The sequence below is a fragment of the Stenella coeruleoalba genome (assembly GCF_951394435.1).
Source record: "Stenella coeruleoalba genome assembly, chromosome: 8".
Classification (NCBI taxonomy): Eukaryota; Metazoa; Chordata; class Mammalia; order Artiodactyla; family Delphinidae; genus Stenella; species Stenella coeruleoalba.
This window is the reverse complement of record NC_137154.1, coordinates 99,900,537-99,925,297: the sequence shown is the minus strand read 5'-3', so window position 1 is coordinate 99,925,297 and position 24,761 is coordinate 99,900,537. Positions and strand designations below refer to the sequence as shown.

The window sequence follows — 24,761 nt, the reverse complement described above, 5'->3', positions numbered from 1 at the left end:
CAACTCTACTTCAATAAAATAAATTAAAAAAATAAAATGTATCTTTTTAATGGTTGTTTCTTTCTTCAATCAACTTTTCCAATTAAACAATCAACAAATTAGTTGTCTCCCCTGCACTGGATATAAGAACATCACTGATATTGAGATCTGCCCTTTTTCATACCTTTTCTAAGACTGAACAGCTACTATATGCCTAATACAATGTTGCCACAGAGTGGGGTTCTCCAAGAACTACAGTCTCAGACTTGTTCTCAGAGCAACAATGAAAACAAGAGTGACTCAGAGTGATCAAATATTTGGGAAAAGCTTCAAGCCATGCCCCCTCTTGCAAATTCACGATGCCCCCCTAGTATACTAAGGGTAAAGAAATAAGTTAAACTTCGTATAACCAGATTTTCCCAAATCTGTTTCATCAGGGTACCCTTTCTTGGGAGCAACACCTATTACATCCTGTAAAGGTACCCATTTTGGGAAGCAATGCTTTGGGGCCCAGAGAAGAGGTATCATGTATGATCTCTATTCTTAAACAATTTACAGCTGAGTCAGAGATATACAACATGTAGATTCGACACACACATATACACACAGAACAGGTAGGTAACAGTATTAGTCAATGTATTCTTAGGGTCAAATGATGGGAGAAGCAGGAGGTACTACAGATCAGAACAACAGATCAGCCATCCACCTCTAAATAACTTTCACAGATGTTGGGCCTTGGCCTCAAAAACTTGCTCTTGGTCTGCTGTTCTAGAAAGTTCACATTTCTTGAGTGTGATTGTGTATCAGGCATGGCTCTTTACATAAGTTATCTCATTTAGTTTTCTCAACCATGGAAAATGGGTATTATCTCCTTTTTCAAAGAAATAAAGTGATTGCCCAGCTAGTGGGCAATTCCTACTCCTGCCTGTCTGGCTTGAAAGCCTGTCTTCCTTCCACTGCGCCCTGTTACCAAGAGCCTTCACAGGATTTTTCCTGAGCTGGGGTTTAGGGGAACTGTGTGCCCACCTGTATCTGGGGAGCCAGCCTTGGCCTGCAGGGGACAACTGCGTCATGCTAAGTCCCTAGAGCCTGGACTTCTCCCCATCTTCTTCCTCCCCCTCTTCCAGAAGTTCTGAGTTCTGACTTTAAAGGCCCAGGGGTCACTCTCTTGTCCTCTCTCCATGGTCTCTGTGGGGAAGGCATTAAGTGGGGGAGGACTTGCCAATGTCAAGTGCTTTATCGACAGTATCCACACTGAGTGCACTCTGCGCTGCAGAGGGCCTGGGGCGGGTGACGGGCTCACTCACACGGTTCAGCAAGTCCCTGCCATCGTTCCAGGTCCCTCCTACAGCTCTAACCTGGGTCCTTCTTTCCCCTCTGCTTTGTGCTCAGCTGCTACACCCTCTCTTCCCTGCCTCCACCTTCCTCTGCCTTCCCACGTCCGGGTGGAGGTGGTCGTAGAGTGGAAGGGAAAGATCCTGAGCCTTTGAGGGGGCTCAGCGGGGCGGGGGGGCGAAGGGCAGGGCGAGAGGCAGGACATGAACTGAGTCCAAGGTCAGAGGAGGGATGGACAGTGTGACCCTCTGTCTCAGGCTGAAGACTTAACTCAGGGGTGAGTTGCCATTGGGTACGGGAGGCACCGGAAGTGACAGGAGTCAGCGAGGGGCACTGGCCTGGACGTCAGGCTCCTCTCCCTCCTATACTTGCCTTTTCTCCCCTCAGAAGTAAGGCTGTAGGTGTGTTCACATCAGTCTTCAAACATGCACAGGATGGGGGTAAGGAAAGGAAGAGAAGCGAGGGAACGAACATTTAAGAAGCCCCAGTGTGCTAGGGTCTTTGCACTCATTTCACTGCTCCGTCACGATCGCCACAAGAGGTGAGTGTGGCCAGATCACAGAGGAAGAGGGAAAGACTAGATGTGAAGCTGGGTTTGGTTGCCTCAAAAGCCCACAAGCTTTCCACCAAACCCACAGCCCTACAGTTACACAGCAACACAACGTAACACGTGGCCTCCTCTAGGTCCATGGCTGGGGCCGGGGAGGTAGCCTGGGTGCCCCCAACTTGGGTGTTACAGCTCAGTGCACAGAGACAGAACCTCCCCTACAGAGGCCCTCTTCCCGGCGCTGGGGCTGGGAGCTTCGCACAGACACTGGGCTCTCAGGGCCACCAAGTCCATCTGAGCCCTCTGGCTCTCTAACAACATGGAAGAGAGAACAGGCAGAAGACCTGGGCATCCCCACCGCGAGCTCCAGATACTGAGTCAGAACAACAGGCCGAGGCTGCACCTGGCTTCATCACTAGGCTCTGGGAGTCTCTCCAACCTCCTTTCCTGGCTTTAACCCTCAGCCTTCCAGCGCTTTCTCTCCAAATTTGGTTATTGTTTGCTCCCAAGGTTGTGCCTTCAAGATGTGCTTCCTCAGCAAACGCTGGGGCGGCCCCGAGTCATCATTCCCCAGGGCCGGCGGGGAGGGTGGGGGGCGCAGAGCTCAGGCCACATCCCGCACCTCAGAGCAGTTCTGGCCATCTGCTGGGGGGCAGGAGATCCTAAGATCCCCAGATCCTAGGACCACCTGGGCCTGGGCGCCCTGGCTCTTGGAGGCACTTTCAAATAAAGGGCTGATGACTGACTGATTAATTAGTTCCCACGATCCGCTGGCTTTGTCTCCTTGTCTCTGAAGAAAGAGTCCCCCTAACTCCTGATTCTTCCCCACACTTTTCCGACCAATATATCTACAGCCCCAAGCTTGGTATCTGTCTTCTGTCTGTGTGTCTAGTACTCATGCCAGGCCAAGAGCTTGCAGTCCACTGGGAGCCCGTCTGTGCTCGAAGAATCTACCTCCCCACCCCAGACACACACACACACACACACACACACACACACACACACACACACACACACACACACACACACACACACTCAGCCCAGAGTCACTGGCTTTCTTTATTGCTCCAGCCCTTGAATGATACTAGGAGGTTGCTAGTGATAATAGCGTTAAAGTCACTTCTGATAGTCAAGACCTGTCTGCTGCCACTTACACTGCACACAAACACAACTACCGTCATGGTAGGGGCACAGGGCAGGTGCTTTATAAACATTACACTTAAATCTGAGGCCGTGTCGTCATTTTACGAAAGAGGCTATGAAAGCAACTGCTCTGCGTTTCTGAGCTCGGCTGGTTACGTGAGGCCAGGATTTCTGCCTGGGCGGCTCCTCCGGGGGGTGGGCTCAGCCACGGCTCCCCAGTCTGTGCCTCCTCTGGCTGCCCTGATCAGAGGGAAATGGACGCACACCCTCTGCTTCCCTCCGTACTGAGGACTCGGGAAGCAGAAGAGTCCTGATGGAGAATCAGCATTTTCTTCCACGGGAGAGGTCAGGGGTGAGCATGGCTGACCGCGGGAGGAGGTTCTGAACCAGTAAGCACAGCCCCGGCTCCCACAGAATCTCACCCGGTCCCTGAAACCACCCTGTCCACTAGCCCAGTACTGCGTTCTCTCCAGAATGTGTCTGTCCCCATTCCCTCATCGATGTCACACTTTTTTGAGGCAGCAGCCGCAAGCACTGGAACTCCCAGCTGTAGGTCCCATTTAAGCCTCCCTCTGCCCTGGCCTCTGGAAGATGGTATCCCTATCAGAGGGCCTCTCTTTGAGGCCACACCCTCTGCAGATCTAGGGATGATGGTCTGGTGCCCCAGGGCTTATTCATACCCCACGCTGCAACTCCACACCCCAACACACACACACACACTCACCATGAGATGCTGGAAGAGCCAAGAACGCATTATATTGGTGGCATGCTTGGGCAAGACTCCTCGTTTGTTCTTGGACTTCTTATCCTCATTTTCCAGGAGGGAGGTGAGGTCAAGGTTAACCTTCAGGGCACGTGGAAAAAAAATCAGCATCAGCAGCCTGGCGGGCCAGCGGCTAGGGACCTGTTGCCATAGAGACAGCAGCCTCTCGCTGCCAGTCCCCTTTCCCAACTCATTCTGAGGGCCCGGGGGAGGTTACCTTTCCTGTCACCCAGCGCCAGCCTCTCAGAGGATGGGAGAAGGGAAGACGGCGAAGAGGGAGGAGAAGGGGATGAGAGAGGAGACAGAGGAAACAGGGTCATGCAAAGGGCACAGGAGAGAGAGATTGGCCGTAAACCATCCAATAGTTATTAGCATTCCTGGGGTACATTAAAGTCTGCACAGTGCTTTCCTATCCATTACCATGGTCAGCCCTCACATCAGCTCCGTAGGCTGGTGGGGCTAGTGTGCAGCTGGTGTCAATCCCTCATCTATGGATAAAAACTCAGAGGCTCAGAGAGGTTAGGTGACTCATCCGAGATGGCAGAGTTAATGTCAGATCTCGGGCCTCTGACTTCAGATCTTCTCACTCCCACCCTGGCTCCCTTGTGTACGCTCTACCCCACTGAGCTACAGAGTGGCTCGGAGTGTAGACCAGGAATAGGAAGTGCAGAATCCCTCGATGTAACCCCGAGAGGCAGCAAAATCCCAGTTGATAAAACCTTTCCAACACCCACCTTCTTTTCTGTCAAGCGGGGGTAATGATACTCCTTAGAGGACTAATGAGGATGTAAGGAGTTACCGGTGTAAAGTGCTTAGCAGGCAGTAAAGCGTCACGGTTGCCCTCCCCCAGACCCATGCACATATGCACACACCTACACTGCACACACACACTCACCTGTGTGTTCTGGATCTGGATGGCTCCCTGGGGGATTGCTTGGGTGACCACCTGACCCTGGGAGGTTACCATGGTAACCGGCTGGTATAAGGCTCCACCTGAGGAGACAACCACTTTTGGAGTCCCCTGCCATAGGGGTGGGTAGGAGTGAGGGCAAGCAGGGTTCCCAATGCCCTTGGCACTCACGTGTAAACACCCTCTACTCTGGAGGCATTCAGCCCCTGTGGAGGAGGGGTGGGACGGGGATGGGGTCCAGAGAATAGAGTCTCTCTGTGTGTTTGGCGGAAGGGTCTCTGACGGGCTTATGAGACTTTGACCCAAATTTGTTCCAAACCACCATCATCAGGTCTTGCTAACCATCTATAAGCTTACAGAACACTTTAGTCAAGAAACGCAGCTGGAAGCCCCTCCCTCGGCAGGGGGCACCTCTCCCATTTCCTAGGACGTTTTGTTCAGTGCCCTGCCCCCCAACCCTGGAATTCCCTCAGGGCCACCCGGCCTCCTCCCAGGGGTGTTCCCCACAATCCGCTGCACACACCTGACACCACTTGTGAGTTGACAGTTGTCATGGCGATGTTGCCCTGCTGGAGCGCTGAGGCTGGGACCACAATCCCCTGGGGGTTATTGGAGACTCCGGACATGGAACTGGGGGAATTCTGCAGGAGGTCCTGGCAGTAAGGGAGGCGTGGTTTGTGACAATGCCACTAAGAGCTTAGATGCCACAGCCCCAAATTTCTCCTCTCCCCTCCCCCTTCCTGCCTTGCCTCCTCCCTTTTCCTGCTCCTCTCAGACCCAAATCCAGAAAGCAATTCCCATGGCTCCCTAGAAAGTGTGAAGAAGGCTCAATCTGAAAAAAAACCAACCAACAATAGTCATGCATTTAGCCATTCCATTCCCCTGCAAACCTGAGACATACATTATCCCAGAAACCAGTGGTCCGCACCTTGGCTTCACTTTGCAAGTTCCGGTATCCGTACCTAGGTTCCATCCCCGGCGATTCTAATTTAATTGGTCAGGGGTGTGGCCAGGGCTTTCGGCGCGGGGGTGGGGGGGGAGGGGCGGGTGTTGAAAGCTCCCCAGGTGATTCCAACCCCAGCCCAGGGCTTCACCTGCACATCCTTCGCACTCAGTTGTCTCCAGATGCCCCACCCCCACCGCAGGGCCTCGCTTCCCCGTACCTGTATCGCAGCACTTATTACACCAAGATCCACACAAAGGGGCCTCCGACATATTCTCTTTGTATCCTTAGCACGTAGTTTAGGGCCTGACACATCACGGCTACTAAAATATTTGCTAAATAATAATAAAATATAGCCGCCTGGCCCCTTCATAACCTGTCTTCCAGGAATCTCGCGTGAGCCTCCCCTCTGCCAGCCTCGGGCACATTCCATGGGCTGCTTCCTCTCCCTCAGGCCCCCAACACAGAGCCCACCACGGAGGTCCCCTCCGCCCCACACTGTCACTGCCTGCCCGTTTCCCCCAGACAATGCAAAGCAGCTAAGAAAACCATTTTTCCCCCTGGTACCCTCATCATTGCCACGTAAGAGCTGGGCTAGGATCGCTTAGACTTGATGTAGAGGGACAGGAAGGAAGCTCGGCCGTGGGTCTCCAAGAAGGGCAGCAAGGCCTCCCTGCTTGGCGGCCGGGCGCTCTGCTCTGCTCGGGAGGGTTTGTGAGGAAGGAATTGGGTGTGAGAGGTCGGGGTCTCCAGGCTTCATCTGGAGACAGCAAGGCAGGCGCGAATGAGGTGTAGTGCCCGGAGCCAGGAGACCCACCAGGGTCGCTTAGCGCCTAGCCTCCGGTGCCCCCGACCACAGGCCCACGTGTAAAAACAGGGCTTGAACCGGGTAACCTGCCCAAAAGGCCAGCTGGAAGGAATTAGGCAGGAAAACGGCCAAGGAAATAGGGGGAAAAGGAGGCCCCTGGCTTCCTAGCTTTGGTTTTAGGACCAGAGGAGCTTGGGCCTTCGGCTGCAGGAAGGTCTAGAGTGTGGAGTGAAGAGAAACGTGTGCTTGGAGGAAACCTGGAGCCAGCGACGGCACACAGGGAGCGACAGACAAAGGAGAAGCATCAAAGGCCGGGGGACAGCTAGGGCGCATCACCTCCCAGACCCTGGCGCCCGGGAAGCCGGCCAAGCCTCTCACAGAGAGAGGCAGTCGGTCCTGACTTACACGTCTCATTCGATTCAGCTGCTTAACCCCCCTTGGCATCTCCTCCGAGCTGCCTTTTCTACCCTCCTGTACTGTCCGGCTCAGGGCTATAAATACGCAACAGCGGGGCGGGAGCCTGGCTTCCCCTCCTCCACGCCGGGGCCTCCCATCTGGCTCCTGGGAGGAGGCCTCGCTCCCATACTCGGCTCACCTCTGCGACTGTGACCTTGGGGAAGGGAGGGAGCGGCTCCTGCCTCAACTTTTCCTTTCTGGGATCGGCGAGGGCCTCCCCACCAGCGAGGTTTATTCTTTGAGCAGAATTCTTGGCCTTCTCATTTGTACAGCTCCGGGGTAATGCTGAGTCTGACCTGCAGAAGCCTAGAGACTGGAAGGGCCCTTACAATCTGAGTATTTCAGCTCCCTGAGGTACAAATAAGGAACTGAGGCTTAGACATCCAAGCGACTTGCCCACGGTCCCCCAGCTGGGTAGCAGCAACAGGGCTAGAACACAGTCCTCCGTCCTCCACAAACACTGGACCCACACCCTGTGCCAAGAACTGGGCTGAAAGGTTCTCCCGGAATCACAGCGGTTCAATAGCTGTTGAAGGCAAGTGAGCAGATTAAAAACAGCCCAAACCTGGAAGTACGGAGACAGCGTGGGCACCCACGGAATGAAGGTGGATTGGGAATTAGCACCTCCTGCCTCAGTCTCTGGCTCGTTGCTAACACCCAGGAATCCTCAAAGCCTGACTCTTCAGCTGTGAGTCTGCTCCAAGCTTGAGCTCCCCTCGTCCCAAACTCCCAGCCAACCATTCTCCCAGGGTGTAAAGCAATACTGAGATGACGTGAGGCTGAGGCAAACGTGGAAGGTAAATTTAATGGGGGGCGGGGTATCCACTCCATGCCACTCACCCTAAAACTAATGGCAGTGACTTTTCAACAATCTCTGGTTTGGAACCACCCATGCCACAGTGCTCGTCATCGAATAAGGATATTTGGGAATTTCAAACGTAAAAAGTTGTCCCAGACTTTCTCCTCCAACCCCACCCCCTGCCCCATCGGAAAAAATATCCAGCAAGGTTAGAAAAACACAGGCAAAGCCAGTAAAATAAATATAAGATGTATGCCTTGGGATTCAACCAACACATTTTTACTAGCAGAGGCCAAAGGGTGAGCCATCACCGGCGTATTCAAACTCTGGCTGGCTCTCAGACTTGTGGCTTGGCTAGCCTCCATGCCAGCTTCCCCAGTTTAGGTAACTAAAGGCAATTTATGCATTGGCTCAGACCCTTCTCTTTCCTACCCTCTCCTTCTACTCTGGGTCTTTGCTGGGAGGTGCTAAGAGGCCAAGTTACATTAGTAAAGGAATGGGACGGAGAACTTCATGGGTAGAGACCGTGGGCAGGGCCTGGGCTGGCCCCACCTTAGCTGGGACAAAGAGAGGAAGCGAAAACTTGGCATCCCAGGGTCTGGGGAAATGATATTCATCTCTTACATTTGAAAATATGAGCTGTTTCACAAACCTGCCTGAGAACTGGGGTGTTTTTTTTGTTTTGTTTTTATTTATTATTGGCTACATCGGGTCTTAGTTGATGCATGCGGGATCTTTCGTTGCAGCGCGAGCTCTTCGCTGTGGTGGCTTCTCTCTAGTTGTGCAGTGCGGGCTCCAGGGCGTCTGGGCTCTGTAGTTTGTGGCACGTGGGCTCTCTATGTGAGGCGCGCGAGCTCAATACTTCTGGCGTATGGGCTTAGTTGCCCAGAGGCACGTGGGATCTTAGTTCCCTGCCCAGGGATCGAACTCGTGTCCCCTGCATTGTAAAGCGGATTCTTTACCACTGGACCACCAGGGAAGTCCCCACTGGGGTGTTTTTTTAAGACACAGATTCTTAGGACCATTGAATTAGACCATCAGCAATCTGTGTTTTTTAAAAACCTCCCTCACATGGTCCCAAAGATCAGATGGGTCTGAAAACTACCTATTTATCATACACACTGAATATCAGAGAGCATTCTTTCACTGTGCTATTTCATTTTAATCTCACCACTACCTATGGGGTCAGCAGAGGAGAGATTCTTCTATTTGCCTGAAGAGGAATTGAGGTCCAGAGAATGGAAGTGACCTTCTTGAGTCACATGGCTCTGCCTCGAACCCAGGTCTTCTGGCTCCAGGTGTAGCACCGATGCTCCCATGGAGAGATGAACTTTGGAGTGAGACAGCCAGGCTCCAAGGTAAGCACAGTGTCCGGCACATTTAGGCACCCAATAAATCATTTCCCACTTCCTTTGGCTAAAGTCGCGCCACTAGGGAATGACACAACCAGGGTTTAAAACCTGTCCTAGACACATAGGGCCTCGTGGGTTCCTTACTTAGCAACAGCAGAGGTTCATCCGGGGCTGCACGCCTAGCAGTGGTGGTCACGCCTTGACACATGCCCCTTCGTTCCTGCCTCCCTGCCTTGGGTGTTCCTGGGCCAAGGCCAAGCCCCAGAAGTCAAAGCTGCGGTCTCTGTCCCAGATGAGCTCCGAGACTTGACTTTGCAACTATTTCTGGTCACGCCTTAGTTTCCAGCCGGCTAGAACCTTGTCTCTACAGAGACAATGGGGCTGCGTCTCTGGAGACCGTGCACCGGTCTTTTCTGAGGAAGGATCTACGACAGCGGCAGTGGGAGCCCCCTGGGGAGAAGATGTTGGCTAAGCACACAGTGTTATTATCTTCTCGACAGCTTCCTCCTGGGTCTCAACAGACTCCAAACCAGGTAGATGGTGCTCTGCCTAGACCCATCTGCCTAGACACAGAGCTGTTTCCTGCCAGGCTCCTTGGCCTCATGAAGAGGCTAGAAGCACATCTGGTAGTTTCAGTGACATTTCAACATCCGGAGACTCACATCCCTGCTTGAGTTGTCCAGGAACCAGGGGCTGAAAGCTGCTTATCCAGTCCAGGAATTCTTTGCCGTGATCAGGAGCATGACAGTGGTGTCCGCAAGCCTCTGGAAGCTGCCGGAAGGCTGGGAATCATGGGCACTTTCCTGGCTCTTCTGGTGGAGCCGTTCCATCGGGCTGGGGAGCATCAGTCTCTTACTTTCTAGTAGGAAATGGGCCAAAAGGCTGAAAACTTAGAGTTCCCCAGCAATGACGTCTTTTAGGGCATGGACCAGGTGACCAAGAAGTCAGGTGGAAGTCAACGAGCTGGCCTCCACAGACCTCATCCCACTGTTGCTCCTTGTGTGCTGTTTCCCAGAGACACAGAGAGGCCAAGAGCCTCTCGGGAGGGGCACAGCGAGGTAGGGGAGCAGCTTTAGGATGGCTGAGAGCTTGCACTCCTGGACGCCACCCGTGGGCCAGCTTCCAGGCCCTCGCGTCCTGGGGCCATCAGTCATTCTTTCTGAACCACAGCGGTCACTGGGTGAGTTTTACTCCACATTTCATTTTTGGAACAAAAAAAGATGACTTGTTCAAAAGGAAGCCATTACTAAGAAAAAGTGAAAGGCTCTGCAATTACTTTTGGAAGCGGAGGGTGGAGACGGCGGGGAACAAATGAACTGGCATTGACTGTGAACTCTGACCCGATGGTCTGATGTCAGCCCAGGAGGAGCTGTGTCAGCTCCTCGAGCCATCTTTCTTCACTGTTAATAGCGAAAGGGCTTATGCTGCGTGGGAAGACTTAATTTCCACTCAAGGAAGAAACTCCTGGAAGAAACCACGATGGTAAGAAGAAATGAAGGAGTGAAGGAAAGGACTGATTAGAAGTTTTCCTTTAAGTTATTTTGAAATAGCTGTAATTTTTATTGTACTAGGATGCCTGTGAAACAGGGGAGTGAACTGGATGACCTTGCGAAGGCCCTTCCGGTTGGGGATTTTAGAAAAACCAACGTCATTCCCTGGGATGTATTGTGAGTGGGTGGAGGGAGTGGGGGGGCAGCGGGAGTGGGGGCCCCGGCTGTCTGCCATCCCCCCCCAGGCCACTAGGGGTCTCTGCTGATCCACCAGCCCAGACCATCCTCCCTAAAGCCTCCCAAGCCTCCCAGGAGGACGGGTTTGTTGCTAACTTGCCTAGACTGGGGGTGGGGAGCTGGCCTGCTGGAGAGCTTGTCTTGACCCACCCGGGCAAGCCCTCGGCCCATCCTCTTGACTCCCTTAATGCTCCCTGTCAGCCTGATATGCTGGGCAGGCAGCACAAGGGTTCTCTCTCATGCGCGTGTCACCTCCCCCTGCTTGGTTGCAGGGCTTTTCAGGGAAAGAGGGGTCTTTCTTTGAATTCCCCCAAACTGCCTAGCACAGCGCTGGGTGCAGGATAGATGCTCAGTAGATGGGTGGCCTGAGTGGGCTTCAGCCTGGAGCGGGGTGAGCGTGTGCCTTTGGGGGGCAGGGACATTGCCACTGTCCCCAGACACCGTGTTCTTGGCCGCGTCCCTCCAGTGCTGGCAGAGCCAGTGTGCTGTCTCAGGCTGGGAAAAGCTGGGTTCCCAAACCCGGGGAAGCCAATCACATGTACGCAAGCCACCTAATCCCATTCCTGTTCCACTCCAGTGGGGAGCTTTCATCTCAAGGGAACAGCAGCTGCTGCTGCTCTTAAGGAACATTCCCTCAGAAAGAGGGAGCCGCTCAGGTTTCTGAGCCTGGCAGGGACGCCCCCTTGGGGTCCTGGCCCCTGAGCAGAGGCCGGGGGTGGCTAGGAACCCAGAAGGGACAGCCTTAACGCCCATAAAGGAGAAAGGCAGTGGAACTCCCGGAACTCAGCTTCCTGTCACTTGGGTCTGGGGGTGTCCCCTTTTCATCTCAGCAGTGACCTTGCAGGGTGGGTCACCACCCCCAGCTCAGCCATGCGGCAGAACTTCCAGGGGCTGGGCTGAGGTGCTGGCTTCCCACGCCCTTGGCCTCCAGCTAATGTTGAAAATGCAAACTCTGTGGGTCAATAGGTAAGTTTCCCCTTCCCCAGGTGAGGATGTACTGATGAGTTCCCTTCCTATTTTTCTGGAGAGTAGCACAGCTGCAGAGTTACGTCTGGTCGGCTGAGCCCGGAATCTCAGAACCATGCTGACTCTGTGGCCTCTCCCTTCCCTACTTTCAATCTATTAGCAAATCCAAATTCTTGCTTCCCAGCCATTGGTTTCTTACTCGCTGGTCTCTGAATCCCTGATCTACAGCTAGGTAGGGTCATGCCTCCCCACCCAGGGCCCAGGACGCTTGGTTCTCCTTCCTACGTGTCACAGAAGAAGTAAAAGGATCTAGTAAATGAAAATAGACTCATCCCTGACTCTGCTGCTTCTTAGATGTGTGACCTTGAACCAGTGACTTAACTGCTCTGAGTTTCCCTTTCCTTGGGTATAAAATGGAGAAAATAATGTGCACCTTGCAGGCTGGTTGTGAGGCATAAGCAAGATAATCTATGTCAAGCACCTGGTACACAGAGTGCTTGGGACCAGGGAGCTCAATAAACGTGGACGTTCTCCCCTTTCTCTGCCAGTTCTTCCCTGAGCAGCTCAAAAGGTGGCCAGTCGGTTCATTTGTCTCCAACGCGTCTCCAATCCTTACCCCGTTGCCTACATTCTCCACTGCCTTTAAAGTCTTTGGCAATTGGTTGTGGTGATCAGACTCAAAGCATAACATCCCACAAATTTGGCCGCAAGATACTCCATCATTACATTCGCAGTTAGAGATTGTGTCACAGTGGTTTTCATGCCCTTGGAACCCAGCAAGCTCATTGGTGCTTGAACAGATGCACATGGCATGAGTGAGTGATGTTTCCCCCATACCCCGGCCCCTTCTCTGCAGGGACTGTGAAAGGCTCTCTCTGTCCCTTACCTTCTCCAGACTTCTCTCTACCCTGGGAACATTCACACTGAGAGCTCCCAGGTAGTCTGCTAACTGCCCTCCACTCCCCCAAGCTTGCCTGAAATTCCCCCTCCTCTAGGAAGTCCTCCCAAGGCCAGTGAATCTACAGCTTCTCCAATCACAATAGGATTTGAAAGTCCTCCTGCTGGCCTATTTGATCCTTACAGAGGTTTGCTCGTCCTGTCTCTGGGCAGGAACAGACAATGGCCATGAGGGCATGCAGGCTGGGGCCTGGGCTTTCCCCGGGGAGGAAGACGGATGCTGAGTGGTGACTGGGCAACCTCAGGCCATACACATGCTTTGCTCAATCCAGACCCCTTCCGGCGGCTGCCTTCCTGCCCTTCCTCAGGGTCCCCTTGCCCCTGAGCACTCTGTGCTCAGATAATTTATCTAGATCCTTGGGTGTGACTCAAGCTCCCTCCCACTGAGATTGGGCACTCATCATGGACAATCCCCTGTGTTCTCCCAGGACCTAGCGGGGTGCATACAGTAAGCTGCCCCTAAATGCTCGGCAAATGCATGAGAACTGTGGCTCTCCTGATTTGCACTGGAACAGAGCTGAGGTTTAATCTCCACGGGGAAAGAAGGATGGATTTCAGGTCAAACTAATGCTTGAGGGGGGCGAGCATGAGGGTCTCTCCAGTGGAATGGTTTATTTGGGGCCATCAAGGAAGGGCTTCTTCACTGAGGATCTGCCCCCACAGGAAGCCTGGGTTCTGCCGAGTAAGAATCCTGGGTGTCATTAGGTGCAGGCAGGGCAGGGTGGCCTCCTCCAGAGGGGAAAGGACAGGCTGTGGCCCAAGTCCTTGGAAACCCCGGTTTAGCTTTCCTGCTTGCTGAAAGCAGTCTCCCCCGCTCCGAACCCCCTTCCACCCCCCCTTCCCCATAGAAACGGAAGGCCACGCGGAGAGTATGCCCCGACCTCGCAGAGCTGGATGGGGACACAGTATGGCATCTGAGAGAGGGGGACCAATTTGAATAAAAAAACATCTCCCACTCTGCAACACAAGGCTGAATGATTAGCACACAGGCAAAACCATGAGCCAGCAGTTTGCAACAAAGCTGGCAGGCGGCTGGAATGTTGATCCTGAAGATCGTGTTCCAGAGGGGAGACACCCCTCCCCAGGCCAGGCTGGGCTCAGCGCGGCTATTTCAGGCTGGGGGGATTAAGGTCGCACCATGACGAATGTGTGCACAGACACGCACACGCACACGCACACGCACACACACACGCTCCTCCTCTCTCCTCCGCCGAGCTGGCTCCCACGGCCGGACCCCAGTCAGGCCTGCCTCCTGCACTGAGTCTCTTGGCCCCGAGGGTCTCTCCTTCCTGGGAAGGCCCAGGCCAGCCCGCGCCCACCTTGGCGAGGCAGAGATGGGAGCCTGACCTGGGGATGTGGACGGGGCAACGCGGGGCACATCCTGCTCACCTTCTGCCGGACACACACCCGGGACGCTGCACTGACCCCACCCCCTCCCCTCCCCCCACGACTGCCGCCATCTCTCTCTCCAACTCCTTTCTGCCTCTGCCTGTCTTCAGTCTCACTCTCCTCTTCCTCGGTCTGTGTCTCTTTGTCTTTGTTGTTCTTTTCCTCTAGTTCTTCAGCCTCTCCGTACCTCCCTCGCAAACGTAACCATTGATATTTGTCTTTCTTTCCCTTTGTCTTTCTCCCTACTTCTCCTTTCCTCCTTTGCCTTCCTGTTGCCTCCCTTGATTTCTCTCTATATTTCTCATCATATTACTTCTTTCAACAGATATTTACTGGCTGCCTATCATTCACCAGGAGAGGAAAACGTGAAGTCACATGGGATATTTACCATATAAATGGCCTACTGTGCCCAGGAGTTAGTTGAGAGGAAGAAAAGCCCATGCTTTGGGGTGAGGTGTCAGGGAGGCCTCCATGGAGAGAGCAGCCTTATTATTGCCGTTGGGGAAGAGGCTGGGTTTGGTCCTGCAGAGATGTGCCGTCATCACCCAAACACACAGGCGTGGAAAAATAGTGACCTACGAGGGCATCAAATGTCAAGTGAAAGGATGTGAAAACTCTGGGGGGCAACTGGGCTTTTCAAGCAGGAGAATGGCTTGAATAGAGCTTCAGAAGATAAAGCAGCAGCAGAAGGCTGAGGTGTGCATATGTGAATGTGTGTGTGTGTGTATGCCTGTATGTGTGTGTGTGTGTATGCCTCTATGTGTGTGTGTATGTATGCATGTGTGTGTGTATACATGTATGTGTGTGTATGTGTGTGTGTGTGTGTGTGTATGCGTGTATGTGTGTATGTGGAGGGGGGAGGGCTTCGAGGTAGCCAGAGAAGACAGAAGAGCAGGTTAGGAAGCTATGACAGCAGCTCGTGTGTAATCACCTTATTTACCCACTGAAGCCTGAACAAGTAGGTGGGGCCAGCGAGAGGAAATGAAGGGACAAATCTGAGAAGCAGCAAATGGGACCACCTCGCTAAGTGTCTTCTCTCTTTCTTGGTGTCTTTGTTTTTGTCTGATCGTCTGAGTTCCTCTTTCTAAGCGGATCAGAGGCCTTTCTGCAGTGGTCACCCCAGGGCCAGCTTCACTGTCAGGCACAGATGTGATGCTTACAGTGATAGGAATCAAAGTTCCTTCCTCTTTCCTCTAAGCTCAGAGGCACTGAATGCAGGGATTCCCCAGGAGGACTGATTTTTGCAGATAGCATCTCCGAGGCCTGGCTCACCCAGAGCCCACGTTATCCTTCTCTGCTAACCCGCGTCTCCAGTGACCCTGCTTTCTGCACACAAAGTTGTCGGCCCGGAGAGCCCAAGCCTGAGGGGGCCACTGTGGCTGCAAAGCCCTCTGGCCCTCCTTTCTTCTCCCACTGCCCTGGTACACCCCCGATGCCAGAGCTCGAGCTGGGGTTGGAGGGCCCAGGAGGGAAAACCCAGGGCCTCTCCAAGGACCTGATTATTTCCAAAGACTTGTGCTAATTTTCTGATATGATCCTTACATCTCTGTGAGGCACTAAATCCTCATTACTTTTCCTGACCGATGCATTCTAATTAGATCAACACTTAAAACAAATTCACAATAGCCACAGGATGGCTTTCCATCTCATTAACTCCTCACTTATTATTTTCATGAAAATTACTGATAAAAATGTGCATCTCCATTTGGTGAGGCCTCACAGCCTCCTTGGCTCCTATCTTGCATCTCTCCCATCACCGGGGCTGCGCAGCATCGCCATGGTAACCCACAATAATAGAAACTAATAAATTACAAACGAGATGCTCGTTGAGCAATTATTGTCCTCTTTTATGCAAGTTTCTTGCTAATTTTGATCATAAGGGAAAGTACAATAAGACTCTGAAGGAATGAGTCTATTTCAAGAGAATATTAGCAAGCAGAAGCCTGGGCGGCTGAGTTTAGATCTGTAATAAAGTGATTTGGTGATTTCAAGCAATGGGAAGAGGAAATAAACTTCCGGCCTCGTGTCCCATACAGTACTCACTATCGAGTCCCACAGAGACCCCACTGGGGTGGGTTCGACGTAATTCCTGCTATCAAAATGTACAAGGCACGGCTGGCCTTCTCGGGGTCACCATGTCCTTTCCCCTGCCTCCACCAACCTAGAGAGATCGATTATACGTCTCGATCCTTAAAACTTAAGGATAAAAATAGCACCACCTTTCTTTGGCATTCTTTCCAGCACCTCTCACCAAGCATTCTTAGAAAGTTTAGCGGGATCCCCAAGCCTGATTGTCTCGTGGGCAGAGGCTAGTGCAAACCTCCTGGGGGACCCTCCATGTGTCTGTCCTGGACTCAAGAGCTCAGTGGGAGAAGAAGAAAGTGGTGAGTCTAGCGCTTAACATAGACACCAGTGAGTCGGGAAGGTATCACCGGGAAGCTTTCTTAGTTCATAGGTTTGGGGAAAATATTCTGTCCTGGAGAGAGAGCCCATTCTCTGCCATTTCCACAGTTCCCAGTTCCCAGGATGAAGGTGGCTGGTGAATCTTGTGAGGGGTGACTTTAGGTGACTTACACAGTGGCCCTGGACCACAGGGAGACAGATGTGCCAGGGCAGGGTGAGCAACTAGAGAATGATCGGGGAAAAGCTGCTGTCTCCTATTAGGTGGGCAGGATTCAGGGAAGGCCCACTTTCCCCACACTCTCCTTCCCAAAACACAGAGAGCTCATCGAGCTCCAGCCCCCTTGAGAAGCCTGCGAGGCTGGGATGTCTGGGTCCACTCCCAGCTCCGTCCCCGCCTCATCCTCCTACAAAGCTCTCCATCTCCTTAACTCTCGTGCTCATTTTTTGGGATATCTTGGACCAGGAAGCCAGGAATCCCTTTGGACATTGTCCCTCTCAGATCTGGTCATCTTCTAGGGAATACTGATACCCTGGTATGCCGAGCTCTGGGTGAAAAAGGGACTGAGCTGCCTGAAAATAGCAGGAGGAGTGGATCAGAGGTGAAAGGATAGTCAGTCTAAACCATTTTCCTAGGTCTCCATGGGACCTTCAGACATTCTGACACCTCGCTTAGGAGCCTGGCTAGGAGACAGGACCCAGCCCTGTGTGTTACCTGTGAGTGAAGGTTTATGGAGGGCTGGTTGGGGGAGTAGGGCCCCCCGAGGTCATTCCTGAGCAGGTTATCACTGTGCATCTTGGTTTTGAGGCAGGTGATGTAACGGTTACAAAAGTCCTTGCAGAGTTCATTGACTTTCTCCAGCTCCAGCAGGTGGATTCTCAGGACCTGGATTGCCTTCACCATCTGTGGAGGGGGAGGAGAGGTGAGCCCAGGTGTCTGGATCCCAGTCCCCTCACTGCCTTGCCCGCCCCCCACCCCCCGAACAAGTCCCAAGCCCACGGACAGAGAGGAGCCCATGCTCGCCCTAGGGATGTACGCTTTCCACCCGCAGGATTTAAATTCTCCTTGTGGGTAGCTGCCGATTGCTTCCTTGCTTTGAGTTCACTGTTATCACAGCTGTTCTTGAGGCAGGTGTGGTATTCTGAGAACAGCACTGTGCTTAGAGGTTAGAAGGCCAGGTCTCAAGCCCCCTGCCTGCCATTTACAGTCTGTGTGGCCTTGGCCAAGTGCTTAAGCTCTCTGCGCCTCATTGTCTGACAAATGGGGACCATTACGCGCTCCCTGACAACCTTACAGTTTTGTGGAGAGGAGCACCTGAGGGAAGGCGTGAGCTGCAAAGTGTGAGGCCTTGAACAGGCACGAGGAAGACCGAGATCAGAGCTCCTTGCAAGAGCCCCAAGAGGTCAGGGACTGGCTACTCTTAAACACGTATTCTGAGTACCTCATGTGATGCCAGTCACCTAGCAGACACCCCATCAATGCATGTTGACCGACTGCATCGTCCAGCATGACTTAGCTGGGTGCTGGGACACCCAACTGTCTGCGGTGGCCTTTTGCGTACCCTTTGGTACGTGTGTCTGCCGCCTCTTCAAGTGGACGTTCCTAACCTTTTCAAGGCAAGAAGCTATTTCTCAATCGAGGCTTTTCCCTTTATCGTTGTTATTATTATAAAAAGAAGGTGCTATGGAAGGTATGGAAAACAGAGGATGAAAAAGACTGCCCTTGATCTAATCACCCTAAAAAGAATGACGATTTCTTTGTTCTTTTTCGCATGCGTGTATTTCAACACAGCTTCAATCACCTTGTATGTACAATTTTGCTTCCTGTTTTTCCCCTTAGTTTACCAAATGTATTTTTCTAAGTGGCAGGAATGTTTCCTCTATTCTCCCTTCTAGACTGCAAGCTTCTAGAAGAGAGGGGTGGTGGCTAATTTGCTCACCCCATTATCCTCGTTACTAACACAAGTGGATACTGAGTAAATATTTGTTGAATGGGTGAAAGTTATTGCGTAAATACATTTTAAATTGCTGCATATCATTCCATGTGTGTGCTACACTTAGCCAATTCCTTATGGTTGGGCATTCAGGTTAATTCCAATTTTTTAATTTTATTAAAAAACATGTCACAGTGACTAATCTTCCAACCTTATAGCTTATTCGTGTTTCTGCATTATTTCCTTAGGACAAGGTCCCGGAAGTGACAGAAAAAAAGCTATGGACATACCTTTGGCTCATGATAAATATGGCCAAATTGCTTTTCAAAAAAGGTGTTGGAACAATTGGATATCCACAAGCAAAACAGTGAACCTTGATTTAAATCTCACGCCTTATACAAAAATTAACTCAAATGGATCAAAGACTGAAATGTAAGACATACAAACTATAAAATTTTTAGAAAAAAAAAAAACCCAGGAGAAAATCATCAGGACCTAGGGTTACGCAAAGAGGTCTTAGACTTAACACCAAAAACATGACCCAGAAAAGGAAAACTTGATGAATTGGACCTCATCAAAATGTAAAATGTTTGCTCTTCAAAAGATCCTGTGAAGAAGATGAAAAGATAAACTACAGACTGGGAGAAAATATCTGCAAACCACATATCTGACAAAGGACTTATGTCTAGAATATATAAAGAGCTCTCAAAACTAGCCAGTGAAATAACAAGCAATCCAATTAGAACTTGGGCAAAAGACAGCATCAGACATTTCACTGAAGAGTATATATATATACATGGCAAATAAGCACATGAAAAGATGTTCAATGTCATTAGCCATCAGGGAAATGCAAATTAAAACCACAATGAGATATCACTATACACCTATCAGAATGGTTAACATTAAAAATATAGGTAACACCAGATGCTGGCAAGGAATTAGAAACGGGACCACTCATATGTTGCTGGTGGGTATGAAAAATGGTCCAGCCACTCTGGAAAACAGCAGAACAGTTTCTTATGAAACTGAATACACCACCCAGCTCAGTAACTCCAACTCTTGGGCATTTATCCCAGAAAAATAAAAACATCTGCTCACCCAAAACCTGTATGTGAATATTCCAAACAACCTTATTCTGATAGCCCCAAACTGGAAACAACCAAAATACACGTCAACAGGTGAATGGATAAAGAAACTATGGTACATCCGTATCACGAAATAGTACTAGGCAATAACAAGGAACAAACTACTGATACACTCAACTACTTGGATGGATTTAAAGGGAATTATGCTGAGCAGAAAAGAAAAAGCCAGTCTCGGAAGGTTACATACTGTGTGATGAAATTTATATAACATTCTTGAAACGACTGAATTTTAAAGATGGAGAACAGATTAGTGTTTGCCAAGGGATGTGGTGGGGGAGAGAGGGAGGAACTGCCCTGTATCTTGACTACCATAGTGTTTCCATGAATCTACACATATGACAAAATGGCACAGAAGTACACACACACACACACACACGGCTGCATGTAAAACTGGTGAAATCTGAATAAGGTTGGTGGATCATACCATAGTCATTTCCTAGTTGTCAAACTGTATTCCAGTCATGCAAGAAGGGGATCAGGACTTCTCTGTATTAATTCTTACAACTGCATGTGAATCTATAGTTCTATCAAATCACAAAGTAAAAAAAAGTGGGGCTCGCCTTGGAGACCATTTATGTTGACATAAGCAATATATAAGCATCCCTCTTAGCTTTGGGCCGGCATTTTGATGCCCAGGAAAACAAGGATGGGCATCACTCCCAGAGAATCCTATCAGGTGTGTCGTGCTGCATGGCTAGAAGCCAGGGCCACACCCACTCTGAGCTTCATCTGCATTTCAAGTGGAGAGCAAGCGAGGCGCCCTCAGGTTGGCATTTGGATTGTCTGATGGGTAGGGATTGTGCTTGACTAATTAAAGGCTCTGAGTACTGAATTAGACTAAGTGTCACTCAAAGAGAGAAACCAACAATTGTGTGTTTTCAAGCAGGGCTCAGTCACAGGGTCTTGTCCTCAGGAGATGCCCCCTCCGTGGGGCTGAGACTAAAGGAGACTGTGCCGTCCCAGGCAAAGAGGAGAAGAGTGACTTTAGTCCAGATTATTTGGACCAAAAGATGGAGTCGGGCACTGAATAAATTATTTGCTCTTGCCTAAATTTTCTACTTGACAATATACGGTGTTTAATAAATACTCATTGACTGACTGATGGATAACAATACCCAAACATTTCTTATTCTTACTATGTCTCAGGGACTGTGTTAAACCCAGCACATGCCTGATTTCTTACACATAACCACCTCTGCAAGTGGGTACCATTATTGCCCATATTTTACAGTTGAAGGCAATGAAGGCCACAGGTAGAAGTTTACTTGCTTAACGTCACACAGTCGGTAAGTGACAGAGCTGGAGCGTGAAGCCATGTTGCCTGTGTTGCTTCACCGGCAACTAAGGGTCTCAGGATTTACACGGAGAAAATGTCAGTTGATAGGGTGCATGGTTTAGGGAGAAAGTGGCTTAGTGACAGGAAGTACGGGCGTCCAGGAAACTCAAGTTTAGGATTTCCAGAACCCTCCCTGGCAATGTTCCCGCATTCGGCTGCTCTGGCCTGGCCCGCAGGAGCCAGAGTACCTCAGCGTGCTTCCCCATGCGTAAGAAGAGGGGGTTGGACTGTCAGGTGCCTTCTGTTTTCTGATTCTCTGAACGTTACAGGGACTTCTGATGGTCCTGGAAGGGACCATGTGAGATGATCTAGGCCAGTCTCTAGGTGACCGGATGGTCCAAACCCTTCCGGACACGTGGCTGCATCTTCTCTCCTGAGGCTCTCTTACCACCTCACGCCATCTCCATGTTCTCTCAATCTGCTGAGTTCTTCCAAGCATTTACTGCAATCTCTGCTGCCTTAATATAAAGTGCTGACTCAGCCTTCTGTAGGCACCGAGAACATCCAGGGCTTCCATCAATACAAGCTCCCTTAATTTAATGTTATACATTCAACAAATATTGAGTCTCATTATATGCCAAACACTGGACAAGACCTCTGACTTAAATAAGTTGCCCAGTTAGCTTTGTCTTCCCCAGACAAAATAATCCTAATTCCTTAAACCTTTCTTCTTTCTCCCTCCCTCCCTTCCTTCCTGTCATTTCTTCTTTCTTCTTTCTCTGAGCTTTCCTTTACTGGACTATACTTCATTTTCAATCAACATTTTATTTACTCATTTTAAAATCTTTGCGTGAATACACACATACACACCCATACACACAGAAAAGTGCACCTATCTATTTATAGCCAATAAATCCTCATTAGGTAAAAAGAATCAGAAAATACAATTAAGTAGAACAAAATAAAAAGTAAAATCTACCCAAAATAGCTTTGCTCAAATGAAATACGCATGCAGTGTGTTTAAATAGATTTGGTGCACGGTGGCCAAAAGTGGACCTACATTTTGGTCTAATAAAGTACAGGTGAAGGATTACCTTTTTATGAGGTAATAGACTTGGTTTAAAGATTTAAGAACATAGAGTAAATCATAATGGTATTCCAAGGCAATGAATGTGTAGGACCTATTCAGTATTAGAGGAAAAAACGGGCAATGCCATTAATGTGGGGCAGCTGCCTGGCCTGGCGCAAAGCCTCTGGGATTTACCATCAGACAGCTTGGATTTGAGTCCAGACCTACTATTTACAAACTGGGTGACATTGGGCTAATTCCACGACTTCCCTGAGCCTCAGTTTTCCTCATCCCTGTCTCACAAGATTTGATAACGGCTAAAAGAGATAATAATGTGAAAGTGCTTTATAAACCACAGGGAACCAAATGCATATAAACGTTTGCAACCTCTTTTAATGATTTCTAATATCCTGTTGGCTTTTCTATTGCTGTTCCAGTTTCAGATAGTGGAAGAATAATCATCCTCAGTTTTTTCTTCTATATTTATGTTTAGTAAGTCATCCTCTATCTTATTTTTATGCAGTTTTGGGTTTTTGCCTCTAAATCAGAACAAAACTCTGACATATTAAACTATTTTTCCTAAGTGATCAGGGTCATGTAAAAAGTTATTCCAAATCTTCTAGTGCAATAACAATTCCATTTAATTTAACATCGTCATCAAATGTGATGAGTGGATCCTTCATTCCTTTTCTCTCAGTTTTGCTTCATCTTTCAGCTTCTCTCCCTCCCTTCTCTTTCAAAAGAAAAAAACAGCCCTCTTCTTCTGAGCAGAGGGCTTCACGAAAGCAAAACGAGATGCACCCTTGCATTTCAGTCTCATATCACAGCACACGAGCCCCACAAGTCTCAGGAAAGCCCGCAGGACCGGGGCCTCTAATTTTCTGGGAAGTCGCGTGGCATGATATCCTGAATCTACTATTTGCTGCCCGGGGTATTTTGGACAAGTCATTTAACTTCATCTATAAATGTAAGCTGATAGGTAATACTTACACTGTAGAGTTGTGGTGAACACTGAATAAGATCATGTACACGTATGTCCTGGGCACACAGGAGCTGTGTGCTCTATGTGGATTCTTACGCCAACACGCCCCTCCCCCCCACCATCAAATACTTTTCCGAAAAGTGGCCTCTCTCGTAGGATTGCGGCCTCTTCATTTGATAGTACTGTCCTTGCCTTTCAAAACATTTATATCCGTAGCACTTTACAATTTGCAAAATGCTTCTCTCTCCATTACCTCATGTGAGTCTCAGAAACATGGGGACACACAGGCATTGTTACCACTCTGCTAGAGATGAGGAGATCAAGGCTCAGAGATTAGGTAGCCAGCAAGATTCCAGGCAGCAATTAGGGAGGGAGGTAGCTTTGCCCTGGAGGGCAGATTCTGTTTACCCTCTCCTCCTTCTGCAATTTGGGAAGCTGGAATGTTCTCCCTCATTTACGGATGAAGAAATTGGGAAACACACATTCCTTGAAGTGCTCTGACGCTTCCTGCATGTCACTAGGTCAGCCAAAGCTAAAATCTATTCAGGAATTTTTCCAGACCAGACCAGACCAGCCGGACCTGGCCTGAGCAGTTGGAAATGTGGGGTCACTGGAACAAGGCCTGGGACATGGAAGAAAGGTGAAGTCCAGAGCCTGTAGGCTGCTTAGGGAGGCCACCTCGCAGGACAAGTCAAATGCTTTCAAGTCACAATGTGGCACTCGCCTTCCCACGTCCCCAGAGTTTGGAGAAGCACTGTGGTTCAGGGGAAAGAGGTGGGCTTCAGGAGCTACACCCACCTGGCGCAAACCCCAGCTCTGTAACTTACTGACTATAGGGCTCTCGGTCTTGGATTCCCCCTTCTGTAAAATGGGTATAATGATAACCCTCTCATAGGGCTATGGTGAGAATTCAATAGCAGAGCTGGGTGCTAGAGAACAGCAGGTTTTGGAGGCTAGGTCTGGGGTCCTCCACTTACTGGGACGCTCTGGACAGTTCACGTGATCTCTGCACTTCGGTGTCCTCATGTGTAAAGTAAGATAGCGACAGCAACCCCCTCAGAGTCGTACTGAGGACAAAATGAGATCTGGCCAGAAAAGAACTAAAGACAAGTGCAGAGGAAGCACTAAGAAAAGACTGGCTCTAGGGCTGCGTCACTGCTGAGCGTGGGCCGGGCTCCACGCCTGTATTTGACCCACGTATGTGCTGTGTGGTCTTGAGCTGGTGATTTCACCTCGTGTCTCAATCTCCTCATCTTAAAACGGGGATAATAATAATCTGTGCCTGTGGGTCTGAGAAGAGAATTAAATAAGATAATACAGGTGAAGTGTTCAGAACGGCACCTGGCACCCAGTAAGTGCACTATAAATGTTAGTTATTACTGGCTTTGATTATTATTTCCTTTCCCTGTTCTGGTGTCTTGTGGGATTTTTCTGCTACCGTCAAGGCGAAGAGAGTGTGGGCGGGAGGCCGAAGGGAATGGCTCTCTGAAGGGGGCCGCCCGCGGTCTCGGTGGGCCCAGGGCTCTGCCTGGCCTCCTTATTCACAGCCTCTGGCCTCTGGCCCTGCCTCTTCAGAGTGGGCCCAGGGGCCTGGGGGGCCCCATTTTGGAGCTGGTTTTGCGGTCAGGCAGCTATAATCTGTCCCTTAAGCCACACCAGGGTCTCATTAAAACGTGCCCCGTAAGTGTTAAAAAAGTTACACATAAAAAAATTCCATGCATGAAACTGAAACCGTACGTTTAGAGCTTCGGTTTGAAATCCTGCATAATATATAAAACCTCGGCCCTGCACTGGGGGCCCGTAAATCAGATTTCATAAAACAAAAAGCTTTCACCTTTCAAAGGGGTTTGGGGAACTTGCGAATTTTACAGACTGGACCAA

General features: G+C 50.3%; 1 protein-coding gene across 1 annotated transcript in view; it reads right to left on the bottom strand.

Moving 5' to 3' along the window:
* Positions 1–24,761, bottom strand: part of PKNOX2 (PBX/knotted 1 homeobox 2) — a 255,030-nt gene that overhangs the window by 13,858 nt on the left and 216,411 nt on the right. Inside the window, exons 7-10 of the mRNA XM_079928826.1 lie at positions 17,190–17,378; positions 5,201–5,330; positions 4,663–4,760; positions 3,729–3,848 (exon numbers count right to left, since the gene is read on the bottom strand). Coding sequence (XP_079784952.1) covers positions 3,729–3,848; positions 4,663–4,760; positions 5,201–5,330; positions 17,190–17,378 — 537 coding nt within the window. The remainder of the gene's footprint in view (positions 1–3,728; positions 3,849–4,662; positions 4,761–5,200; positions 5,331–17,189; positions 17,379–24,761) is intronic.